This window comes from Hipposideros armiger, unplaced genomic scaffold (genome assembly GCF_001890085.2).
Source record: "Hipposideros armiger isolate ML-2016 unplaced genomic scaffold, ASM189008v1 scaffold_373, whole genome shotgun sequence".
Classification (NCBI taxonomy): domain Eukaryota; kingdom Metazoa; phylum Chordata; class Mammalia; order Chiroptera; family Hipposideridae; genus Hipposideros; species Hipposideros armiger.
The window spans coordinates 260,432-271,400 of record NW_017731723.1 but is presented as its reverse complement, the minus strand read 5'-3'; the positions used below and the strand labels follow the sequence as shown (position 1 = coordinate 271,400).

General features: G+C 39.2%; 2 protein-coding genes across 3 annotated transcripts in view; one reads left to right on the top strand and one right to left on the bottom strand.

The window, feature by feature from the left end:
* Positions 1-6,826, bottom strand: part of KLHDC1 (kelch domain containing 1) — a 56,538-nt gene extending 49,712 nt beyond the window's left edge. For both annotated transcript variants that reach the window (XM_019662392.1, XM_019662393.1), the window contains exon 1: positions 6,396-6,826. In XM_019662392.1, the coding sequence (XP_019517937.1) occupies positions 6,396-6,491 (96 nt within the window). In that variant the 5' untranslated portion in view covers positions 6,492-6,826. The remainder of the gene's footprint in view (positions 1-6,395) is intronic.
* Positions 6,827-10,048: 3,222 nt separating this feature from the next.
* POLE2 (DNA polymerase epsilon 2, accessory subunit) overlaps positions 10,049-10,969 on the top strand; it is a 38,799-nt gene continuing 37,878 nt past the window's right edge. The window contains exon 1 of the mRNA XM_019662362.1: positions 10,049-10,122. Coding sequence (XP_019517907.1) covers positions 10,055-10,122 — 68 coding nt within the window. The 5' untranslated portion in view covers positions 10,049-10,054. The remainder of the gene's footprint in view (positions 10,123-10,969) is intronic.

The window sequence follows — 10,969 nt, the reverse complement described above, 5'->3', positions numbered from 1 at the left end:
CAATTCATAACAGTAGCAAAATTACAGTTATAGAGTAGCAACGAAAATAATTTTATGGTTGGGGGTCACCACAACATGAGGAACTGTATTAAAGGATTGCAGCATTAGGAAGGTTGAGAACGGCTGGTTTAGTGGTTACCAGAGGATAAAGGAGGAGAGGGGATGATAGAAGAAGGGAAAGGGGTCAAATAAATGGTGATGGAAAGAGAACTGACTCTGGATGGTGAGCACACAATGCAATATATAGACGGTGTATTATAGAAATGTACACTTGACGCCTATATAATTTTACTAACCAATGTCACTCCAATAAATTTAATAAATAAAAAAAGGGCTAAACTTCTTTTGATGCCTAATTGGGTGGGGTGGGGATAGAATAGAATAGGACCAAGGAAAGAGGTGACCAGACCTAAAACTTTTTAAAGTACCTGAACTCTGTAGGAAGAAGGAAAATTATTACCTCTGAACTTTGTGAAGTTCATGTTGAAATAAATAGAGTAACTACTGGATGGCTATAAATAAATCATGATTCTATACCAAGAGAAAAAAACGGGAAGAGAACAAAAAGCTCCTTAAACAACCCTCAAAATCAGGAGGAGGAGAAACAGAGAGGGGCAAATATAAAGCACATCTGATAAAAAAAAATGTGTATCAGAATTACACTAAGTAAAAAGAAGCTAAACTCACCAGATAAAATACACATAATGTCAGACTGGATAAAAATAAGATACAACTATTCTCAGATTATAAGATACACACACATCTAAAATATAAAGATATACAAAGTTTCCATCAGAAGGTAGAAAAAGACATGCCATGCAAATACTAATTAAAAGAAAGATGGTGTCGCTGAATTAATATTGGCAAAATAGATTTTAAGGCAAGTAACAACTACAGATAAACAGATCATCACAAAATAATAAAAATTCAATTAAACAGAAAGGTATAACAATTCTAAATTCATATACACCCAAAAAGGTAGCCTAAAAATACAAATAAAGTAAAAACTGACAGGACCACGGGGAGACACTAACAAATCTACATCAGAGTAGGAGTTTAATACATGTTATAATAATTGATAGAACAGGAAGGAAAATAATCAGAAAGGCTATAGGAGATTTAAACAACACAGTTAGCAAGGTTGATAAAGTGGACATATATAAAACACTTCACCAAATATAAGAAAAGAGGATATATTTGTCTACACACTAGTCCTTAAAGTAAAACTCAACATATATTAAAGAACTGGTATCAGATATAAACCACATTCTCTTAAGTACTACACAATTAAGTTAGAAATTAATAACAGAAAGCTAAGGATAAAAACAGCATTTGTTTAAAAATTTTAAATATTTTCCTAAACAACTTATGGGTCAAATAATGATAATTGAAAATATACAATATAAGAACTGTAAAATGACAAAATACTGCTTATCAAAACTTGAAGAATACAACTAAAGGTTGAAATTACATTAAAATTAAGAACTGTTGAACAAAAGACAATCATCAAGAAAGTATAAAAACAAGCTACAAACTGAGAAGACATACTCAACTCATATAACTATAAAGAATTCCTACAAGTCAGTAAGAACTAGACAATCTAATAGACAACTGAGCAAAAGACACGAACCAGCATTTTTACAGAAGGGGAAAAACAAATTGTCCATAAAGTTATGAAAAGAGACTCAACTTTTAGCAATCAGGGAAAGCGAACAAAACCCACAATGAAGTATCATGTCACACTCACTGGACTGGCAAAAAATTTAAGGCCAGATGGTACCAAATGTTGTCAAGGACGTGGAGCAAGGAGGAGGCTGGTGTGAGTGTAAATTGATACAAATATTTTGGCAACAGTGACATTTCCAATAAATCTGGAGATGTGTGTACCAAGTGACAAGTATTCCATTCCTTGGTATATGCCCCAGAAATTGTACGTGCCCATGTGCATGTATAATAAGAGACATAAGAATGCTCGTTGTAGCTTTCCTTATAATACTAAAAAAAGTAGAAGCATTCAAATATTCATCAAGAGTAGAATGGACAAATAAATTGCAGTAAATTTACAGAATAGAATATTATACAGGACACACGTCAAATCAATGAATCCAGCGATGATTTTCAAAATACTTAATAACGGGGCAGCACAGAAACTGACCAATCAGAATGTACACTAAGTAAAAACAGGTACAGTCATGCTAGTGCACACCAGCTGAATACAAACAATGTGTGAATCTAAAACAACATACGGTCAACTGAAAGAATTAGGTCACGAGAGAGAATACATGCTATGATTTCAAAACCAAATAATATATTGTTCATAGATAGAGGCATATGTGGTAAAACTAAGAAAAGAGCGGTTAACAAGAAATCAAGACAGTGGTACCCTGTGGGGGTAGGGAAGCAATGTCATGAATAAAAAAACAGAAGCTTCTGTTTTTGAACTGGTTCTAGTTCATTTCTTAATCTAGAAGTTAAACATGTTTACCTTTAAATGATACTCATTTTACACATTCTTTTGTATATACATTTCAAATTTAAAAATTAAGAAAATAAAATCTTAGGAAATGAATATTAAGTAATTAAGTAGCTCACAGAATCAGGAAGGCTGAAGAATCAGCCTCTGATCTATGTAAGGAGAAGCAAGGTCTAAAACCGTGCCAAAACACAAGTCTGGTGAGCTAACTGATGCTGTCACTGGTGAGCATCACACTACAGCTTGCAGCACCTCCTTTTATTATATACCAGGGACCTTGATCATCCTACAAATACTACTGCTGGTAATAATCCTCCTCAGGTCCTGATTTTTAAATCATTAATCCTGAATGCAAAACTAGCAAAGATTCATCTAGTAAGAGTCCACGCCACTTGCCCACAACTTAGCTGCAAGGGAGGCTGGAAAAGTGAGTATCTGGCACTCCATTTCTTTTAATTGGGCACCTACTATGAGCTATACCCAATTCTAGATACCGGGATGCAATTGCAAAGAAAATCCCCATCTTTATAGAATTTACATCCTATAGGGGTAGGTAGGAGGTAGTCAGACAACTGAAATAAACACCTCAAAGAGACTCACTTGGCGGAAGACACTACAAATAGAGGAAGGTTCAAATACTGGGCAGCTAAAAAGAATAAATGTCTTCCACATAACATGTATGGTTTATGTGACCATCTATAAATATATAAAATGGAACTATTAGGATAAAGAGAATACAAACTTAAGGCTTTTGATACACATTGCTAAATTTCTCCTCAAAAAGGTTACACAAATTTATACTCCCATTACTAGAGTATGAGTAATTCATTTCCCCATGGTCTTCTCAAAAATTCTCTTTAATATTTGCAAATTGGAGAAGAAAAATATCATTGTTATTTTCAGCTGGGTTTCTTTGCTTCTTGTTTTATTTGTATTTCTTCTTTTGTAAATTGCTTGTGCATATCCATTGTTCATTATTCAATGGAGATATTAATCTTTATTTTTAAAGGACCTTTGCCTATCATATATGTTGTGAATACTTTCCCCAGTTTGTCATTTGCCTTCTCACTTTATAATGAGTCACTGTATTAAAAAGTTCCTGTTTAACAATCACAGTATTCATTGTTTTTTAAAGTTTGATCTACCGATCTTTCTCTTTTATAGTTTTTCCCAATTGTTTGTCTTTTCCCAACTCAAGGTTTTTACAAGAGTCACGTATTTTCTTCTGGTTGAATATAGCTTAATTTTTCTACATTTAACTCTTCAATCCTAACATTCCACTATCATTTTCCTCCAGCTATTCCTGGACCATTTATTGAATAAGTGGTTGTTTTTCTAGAACTGAAACGCTACCTTTTAAATACAAAATAGTCTATATGCTTGGTTATTTCATTTCTTTTCAATTCTATCATGCTCTCTCAACTTGCATCACCACCACTGATTGAATCATTACATTATTGTGATGTTTTAATATGTGGCACTCACTGTAAGCCTCCCACTTTCATTTTTTTCAAACATTTTCTAAATTGATCCTTTTCCCCTTTAAGTTCATATCCAAAACAAATAGGAAGTTAAGCATAAAAAGTTTAGGGCAAAATATAGTAACATCAATTTTATTATGGAAAGAAAATCGTTCATATGAGTAAGCCCTAAGAGGAAAGCATATCATATGCAAACATGATAAAGCACTGTGCTTTTCCTCCAAAACTTAGGACAACTACTCACAATTTTTAAACGTTCTTGGTGGCAGCACTAAAGTCTGTATGAATTTTAGTAAGTGGAAAGGATAGGGAAAGAATATTCTGGCACCAATTAAAATTGACCACTTACTTTTTTTGGCATTGCTACTTTTACCTCTAGAGGTAGGGCTGTTTTAAGATATAATGTCCTTTAGAATATGTTCAACAATATATTAATAAGTAATTTAGACAGATACATGAGAGCCATTCAAAAGTTTTAGGATGTATATTTGTCAATTTTAAAAACATAGAAAACTGTGATTGTAACATACAATCTGGAATCATTTGATCATTATTCTTAAGTACTGACTACTGGATTACCTCCAGATGCCAGGGCCTTTCAGCTATCTTCTGCTCAGAAGAATCTGAATAAAACATTGTTGGGAGAATTCTACTTTTTGTCATGATATGTCATGTCTTATTTTATGCCTCCCACTCTCCCTTTCCTTCCAGTTATGCCTTAGACATAATCTAACTGTTCATAATCCCTAGAATTTTAAAAGTAGTATACTCGATCTAAATCTGTGTGGTACTTTCCAGGGTGGCTCTTACAGCACACTATTCATTGGATCAACAAGTAATAGGAAAAGAAGTAATTTTCTTCACTGACTGCCACCTGAAGACCTGGAATCTTATCTATTACATAATTTTCAAGATTAAAATGAGATATAAAAAAAATCAGACACTTCATTTATGGGCCCAAAAGAAATCTAAACTGTCACCAGGTATAAGATATTACAGATTACTATTTTAAGTGAAATTTTTCTTTGCTTAACAATATTAAGAAACAAAACAGCAGATAAAATTTGACACCTCTACAGTTCCAAGTAGCAGAGCTCAAAAACAATCAAAATATTTCTTCTGCATAAAACCATCATTATATCTAGACTACCTTTTCATCAAGAACAAGTGGAAATGTTAGACAGTAAGAAAACAGTCACCTAATTTGTTCGCTTATCATAGAAAAAAATAGCCTTTGGAAATCCAATATACTTAGGTTGGAAACAGCTGCCTTTGAGGTCAAATGGCCATTCAAGTTATTCACTTGCATTGGCTCATCGTCCTGATTTTTAAAACGGAGTATTACCTTACAAGGTATGGCAAGGATTATATAGATTAGGGGTATGAGAGTTCCTAGCCCATGCCAGGTATAGTAGGCACTCAAAGGTTAGTTTCAATTTTCCCATCCTGATACTACAAATTTAAAAAACGCACACACAAAACCACAAAAACCAACTTGGATCTGATAATCATTCAATATAGACAGTATGTACTTTATTTCAGTGAGTGACTCAGTTCTGTTACATCTGTCACATAATAAATAGTATTGAGACAGTCAGAAAATGCAGATTCTACTTCTAGTAAAACTTCCAAATGGCTCACTTTTTTTTTTATCTGTGATCTAAAGGGGTTGGCATATATTCCTGAACTGTGTTCCAGCTTTAGAATCCTTGATTCTATAATCCTATGATTATAGAAACAAAACACACATTCAAACCTCCAGTGTAATAAGAAATTTTAAGCATACTTTCAGTATATTGTTGCTAATGAGTCTATTTTGAGACTTGAAAAAAATTTCGTTAATTACCCATTTGGCAATTGTGACATCTCCAAATAAATGTGGAGATGTGTGTACCAAGTGACCCAGCACTCCATCCCTTGGTATATAAACCCTAGAGTGCACATACCCTTGGTAAAGGAATGCCACTAAAAATTACATAGAAGTATTTAAATACTTCAGTGATTTCGTTCTTTTATTTCCAATCGCGCCGTGGCGATAAGGAAATGTTTACAAAATAATACAGCACGGCGTCCTCGGTGAACTTTTAGGTCTCCGCAAGCATTTAAAGAAGATAATAAATCGCGCAGTAACTGGTTTAGTGTTGGGCAAGCCGGGGTTATTGGACAGCTGCGGGGGTGGGGGAGACTGGAGAGTGAGAAGTGCCCAGGAGCAGGGTTTGAAGGCTTTCGTAGTGGAAGCAACCGCGGGGTGGCGTCAAGCCCTTGCACGGCTGGGAGAGCAGCCGACAGCGGAGGGGCTGGGGCAGGCGCGGGGGGCGCCCCGGCCGCGGACCTGCCCCCGCGTCGGGGCCGGGTGTGGGCGGGCGCTCGGCGGCCGCTCGGGCCGAGACTCCAGGCGGGCTTCCAGCGCGAGTCCGCCCCGTCCCGCCTCTTCCCCTTACCACGTAGCCCCCCCACACGTAGAGGAAGTTTCCGTCCACCACCGCGCAGTGACCGCTTCGCTCCTCAGCCACGCAAAACAACTGCGAGTCCTCCATCGCGCCGTCGCTGGGCCCAGCCGCTCGGTGCGCCGCAGCCCCTAACCACAGAGCGGCCTCGCCTCCCGCTTGGCTCCTCCACGCACGAACGGAACGCGTCGAGGGTCGAGATTGGTGGGCGAAGCGGAACCAGTGCGTCTGCGCCGTCCCGCAGCCCGCCCGGAAGCTGAGCCAGTTAGCTATGCCTTGGGTCTTAGCAGGGAGTGAGGTACCCTGGCTTCTCCGGACCCTGCCACCGCTGATTTCGTGGCCCTTGGGACTGTGTTGTTTGGACGATACAACCTAATTCTATATTCACTGTATAAATGGACTTCTGGTCCACGGGGTTTGATGCAGCTGTGCATAAATAAACTTATTAATACTTTGTGAGGGTTTGCCTTTTCCATTCAACCTCCAGCAGAGATGGTTAGCCACAAGAAGTGTGTGTGTGTTTAATATAAATACATATTTTTTAAATTAGGAATTTTCTAAAACATGCCAGCAAACTGCAGCCTAGAGGCCAAATCCTGTTTGCCACCTGTTTTTGTAGGGCCAGAAAGCTAAGAACGTTTTACAGTTTTGAATGGTTGAAAAAAATCAAAAGAATGTTATTTCATAACTCATGAAAATGACATGAATTCAAATTTCAGCATCTGTACATAAAATTGTACTGGCACACAGTCACCCTAATTCACTTACTTAGGTGTTATCTATGGCCACTTTTACACAGCAACCACAGAGTTAAATAGGCAGAGCTGAGTAGTTGCAACAAAGATCATATAGCCCACATTGCTGAAAATATTTACTATCTGGCCCCCTATAGAAAAAGTTGGCTAACACTTGTTATAAAAATGACATCACTGATGGAAGACTAAAGTGGGGTTTGGTGGGTGGAGATAATTCTACCTTTGCCTGTAAATGTACTTGTCCAGAGCCACCTTTAGAAAAAATTGTGGCTGCCCACTCAGAACAAGTTAATTAATTCATTTATTCAGTATATAAGGTGTGACAAAAAATACGGTGAATATGGGTTGGTGGAGTGGCACATTGGTTAAGAGTTGGCTTGGGATGCCATCTCTGAGCAGCAGGGCCTGGTTTGGATCTCACATGAGGGCCAGTGGCATTGCGCCCTCTACAGCTAAGATGATGAACAACAGCTCGACCTGGAGCTGGGCTGTGGTGAGTCACCGGTGACAGCGTAGGCTGCAGCCCCTGCTGCAGTGGGCTGCTGTGAGCTACCATGAGTGGCTGGCAGCCGGTGTGAGCTGGCGTGAGCTGCCGTGAGCGGCCGTCCAGTGGCGGGCGAGTGACTGCCTCACCCGGGAAGAGCGCAATCATAATACCAATATGGGCCGGTGAGCTACGGTTGAGAGAAGGTGTGTTTTAAAGTGTGCCATTCGTAAATCATCCTCTATCATGACAACGCTCTATGTCACACATGGCTTCTGGTATACGGCAATATCTGTCAAATAAAAGCAATACGGTGTATCCTCATCCACCGTATTCACTGGATCCTGCACTGTGTGACTTCTGGCTCTTCCCCAAAGTCAAAATGACAATGAAAGCTAAATGTTTTGAATAGATTCAGGACATCCAGGCAGCCACGACAGTGCAACTGAAGACACTCATGAAAGAGGAGTTCCAGAACTCCTTCAGAAAGTGGCAAGAACAATGGAATGAGTGTGTTTGAAGTGAGGGGGAGTATTTTGAGGGGGATTAATGGCAATGTGTCTTTTACTGTAATAAATTTTTTAAATTTAAACATTCACCGTATCTTTTGACCACACCTTGTATTTGTGATGCAAGTTTGATACTTGGCTAAGGTGGAGAACTCTGACGATCCATTTTAAATGTAAGTTTTGCCTTTGTATCATTAGCCAACAATCTGGAGGGTGATACTTTGGGACTGTGCAAATATCCTGTTCTCTGTAACTTTTACTTAATGGTTTTAGCATTTTATGTTATTTTCTTCACTCTCCTGCCCATAATAACCAATTGTTCCTTGTTTATCCATCTAGTGGTTAAGCAGATACAGTCAGTCTTCATTATTTGTGCATTCTATATTTGTGAATTCACCTACTCACTAAAATTTATTTGTAACTCCCAAATCAATATTGGGGGCCTTCACAGTCATTGGCGAACATTCGCAGAGCAGTGAAAAATTTGAGTTACAATCATACATGTTCCCAGGTGAGTTTGAATAAGATGACATTCTGCTTTCTTGTTTCATCTCTCATACTATAAACAAGTGGGTTTTTTGAGGTACATTTAGTGCCACCTTTTCTGCATTTTGTGATTTTTGTTGGTGATCTTGCTGTTTAAAATGGTCTCCAAGCATAGTGCTGAAGTGCTGTCTAGTGCTCCAAGGCACAAGAAGGCAGTGATGTACCTTGGAAAAAATACATGTGTTAGATAAGCTTCCTTCAGACGTGAATTATAGTGCTGTTGGCCCTGAGATCAATGTTAATGAAACAGTGATATATATTAAAGATGTCTTTAAACAGAAACACACATAAAACAAAGTTATGTATTGATCAGTTGATGAAAATATTGTGACGAGAAGCTCACAGGAACCTAACTAACCTTATGTTTCCTCTAGGAGCACTGATTGAATATTTGCTAAATCAGAGTTGGTGAGGACTATACAGAACATAACTACCTCAAGTAATGAGCATTGACTGTATGATTATCTATTTTTATTTCCTTTCCTTTCTTAAAGTTCAAAATTTCTTTGCAGTTATTTTTGTCTTTAGAATATATTTCATTGAAAATATTCAAAAAATCACTTTTCTCTGTGATGTCATGTTACCAATTTAGTATACAGTTAGGTATTGCTGGTTTTGGTATGTTTTCAGTTTTGTTTACTTTTTTCTATTTTTTTGAATATGTAAAACGTTATGAGTCAACAGTTAAAGCTTTCACTACAAAGTTCTCACTTCCATCCTTATCCCTTCCTGCCCTTTATGGTTAACCATTTTTTAGTGTCTCGTGTAGCCTTCCAGGTATTTTTAAATGCAAAAACAAGCATATATATATTTCCCCTCCTTTACCATGCTTTTTTTTTTTTTAAGTTAACCATATATTCAGGAGGTACCATACATCAGTACTTCAAAGTTGTCCTCACGTTTTATAAGGCTGTATGTTCACCTTTAAGCACTCCGTGGTTTTTTTTCAACTCACTGGAGTAAGTCTTTTGAATTTGGAAGATTAACAGTCTACTTGCTGGAATCAGATTGAGTTCGTATCCTGGTTCCACCACTGGAAGGTCGAGGGCAGCGATGAGAGAGGGGTTCAGAGATGTACTTTGGGATAAGGGAAGCACATTCCCAACCAGATACCAGGGAAGGTTGCGCTAGTCCTTCAGTCTCCGGCAACAAAGGAGTGTAGGGTCGTCTCCTCCGGCAGCCCATATTGTCCAGGGATGCAGCCCGTAAGGGACGAGGAGCTGCAACGCTCTCCGCTAGACATGCACAAGGTCGGAGACAGACCACGCGGCTCCCCTGCTGGACTGTGGCAGGGGCGGGGCCGGTAAGGGGCGGGGCCGGTAAGGGGCGGAGCCTCGGCAGTGGCGCCAAAACACGAACATGGCGCCTGAGCGCTTGAGGAGTCGTGCTCTCTCGGCTTTCAAGCTGCGGGGCTTGCTACTCCGTGGGTGAGTCGGCCTGGGTAGCTTGCGGGGCGGGAGGGGAGAGCCAGAACCAGGCTGGCGCTCGGGGCAGCGGGACGCGCCGCGCATCAGGAGGGGGTTTGGCCTTAAATGACAGAGACCTTAAAAAGCTCTAAGAAGCGAAGTGCTTCTGGCCCGGTAGTCTGGCTACGATGCCTTCTTAGGTTTCCCCAAAGTTCGCGCAGGGTCGAAAAGTTGCTCCTAGGCGCGTCGAGGCTCTCCGGTAGCTGCCAAACTGAGCTTCAGTAGCAGTTTATTAGCACTGTGACTTAGACACCTCTCAGCACCCCTCCGAAGTTTTTGCCTCCGCAAAATGGGAATCACAGCAGCGCGACTTGACGTAGTTACTGAGACCTCAAATGAGAGGCCTGGGAAAGCCCATATGCTTGTCAGCAGCTGTCAACTTTTATTGTTGCAGAAATTGTAGGTCCTGCCAATCTTTCCAATTTTGGGTCCTGGAAAGTTAAAAAGTGGGTAGGTTTGAAGCATGTTCCTAGGTCTCCTCCCCCTCTCTCTCTCTCTTTTTTTTTTAAAGATTTTCTTTAGAACGTCTCTGATAGGTTTCCTGGCCATATCTAGGACCTACAAGAAGAACCTTTCCAAGATTTTTCTCATTAATTTTTTTTTTTAGATATTTTTTTTACATATTTGAATACGTGCCAGATGAGATGTACTTTTCTGTACCAGGTTTTGATTACTCTTGTGTGTGGAGAGTGTGTTTTTGTAGTGAAGAGTTTTTTTGTTTTTTTGTTTTTTTAAAGATTTTTATTGGGGAATTGGGGGGATGGGAACAGTGCTGGGGAATTGGGGGAAGGGGAACAGACAAGTTGCT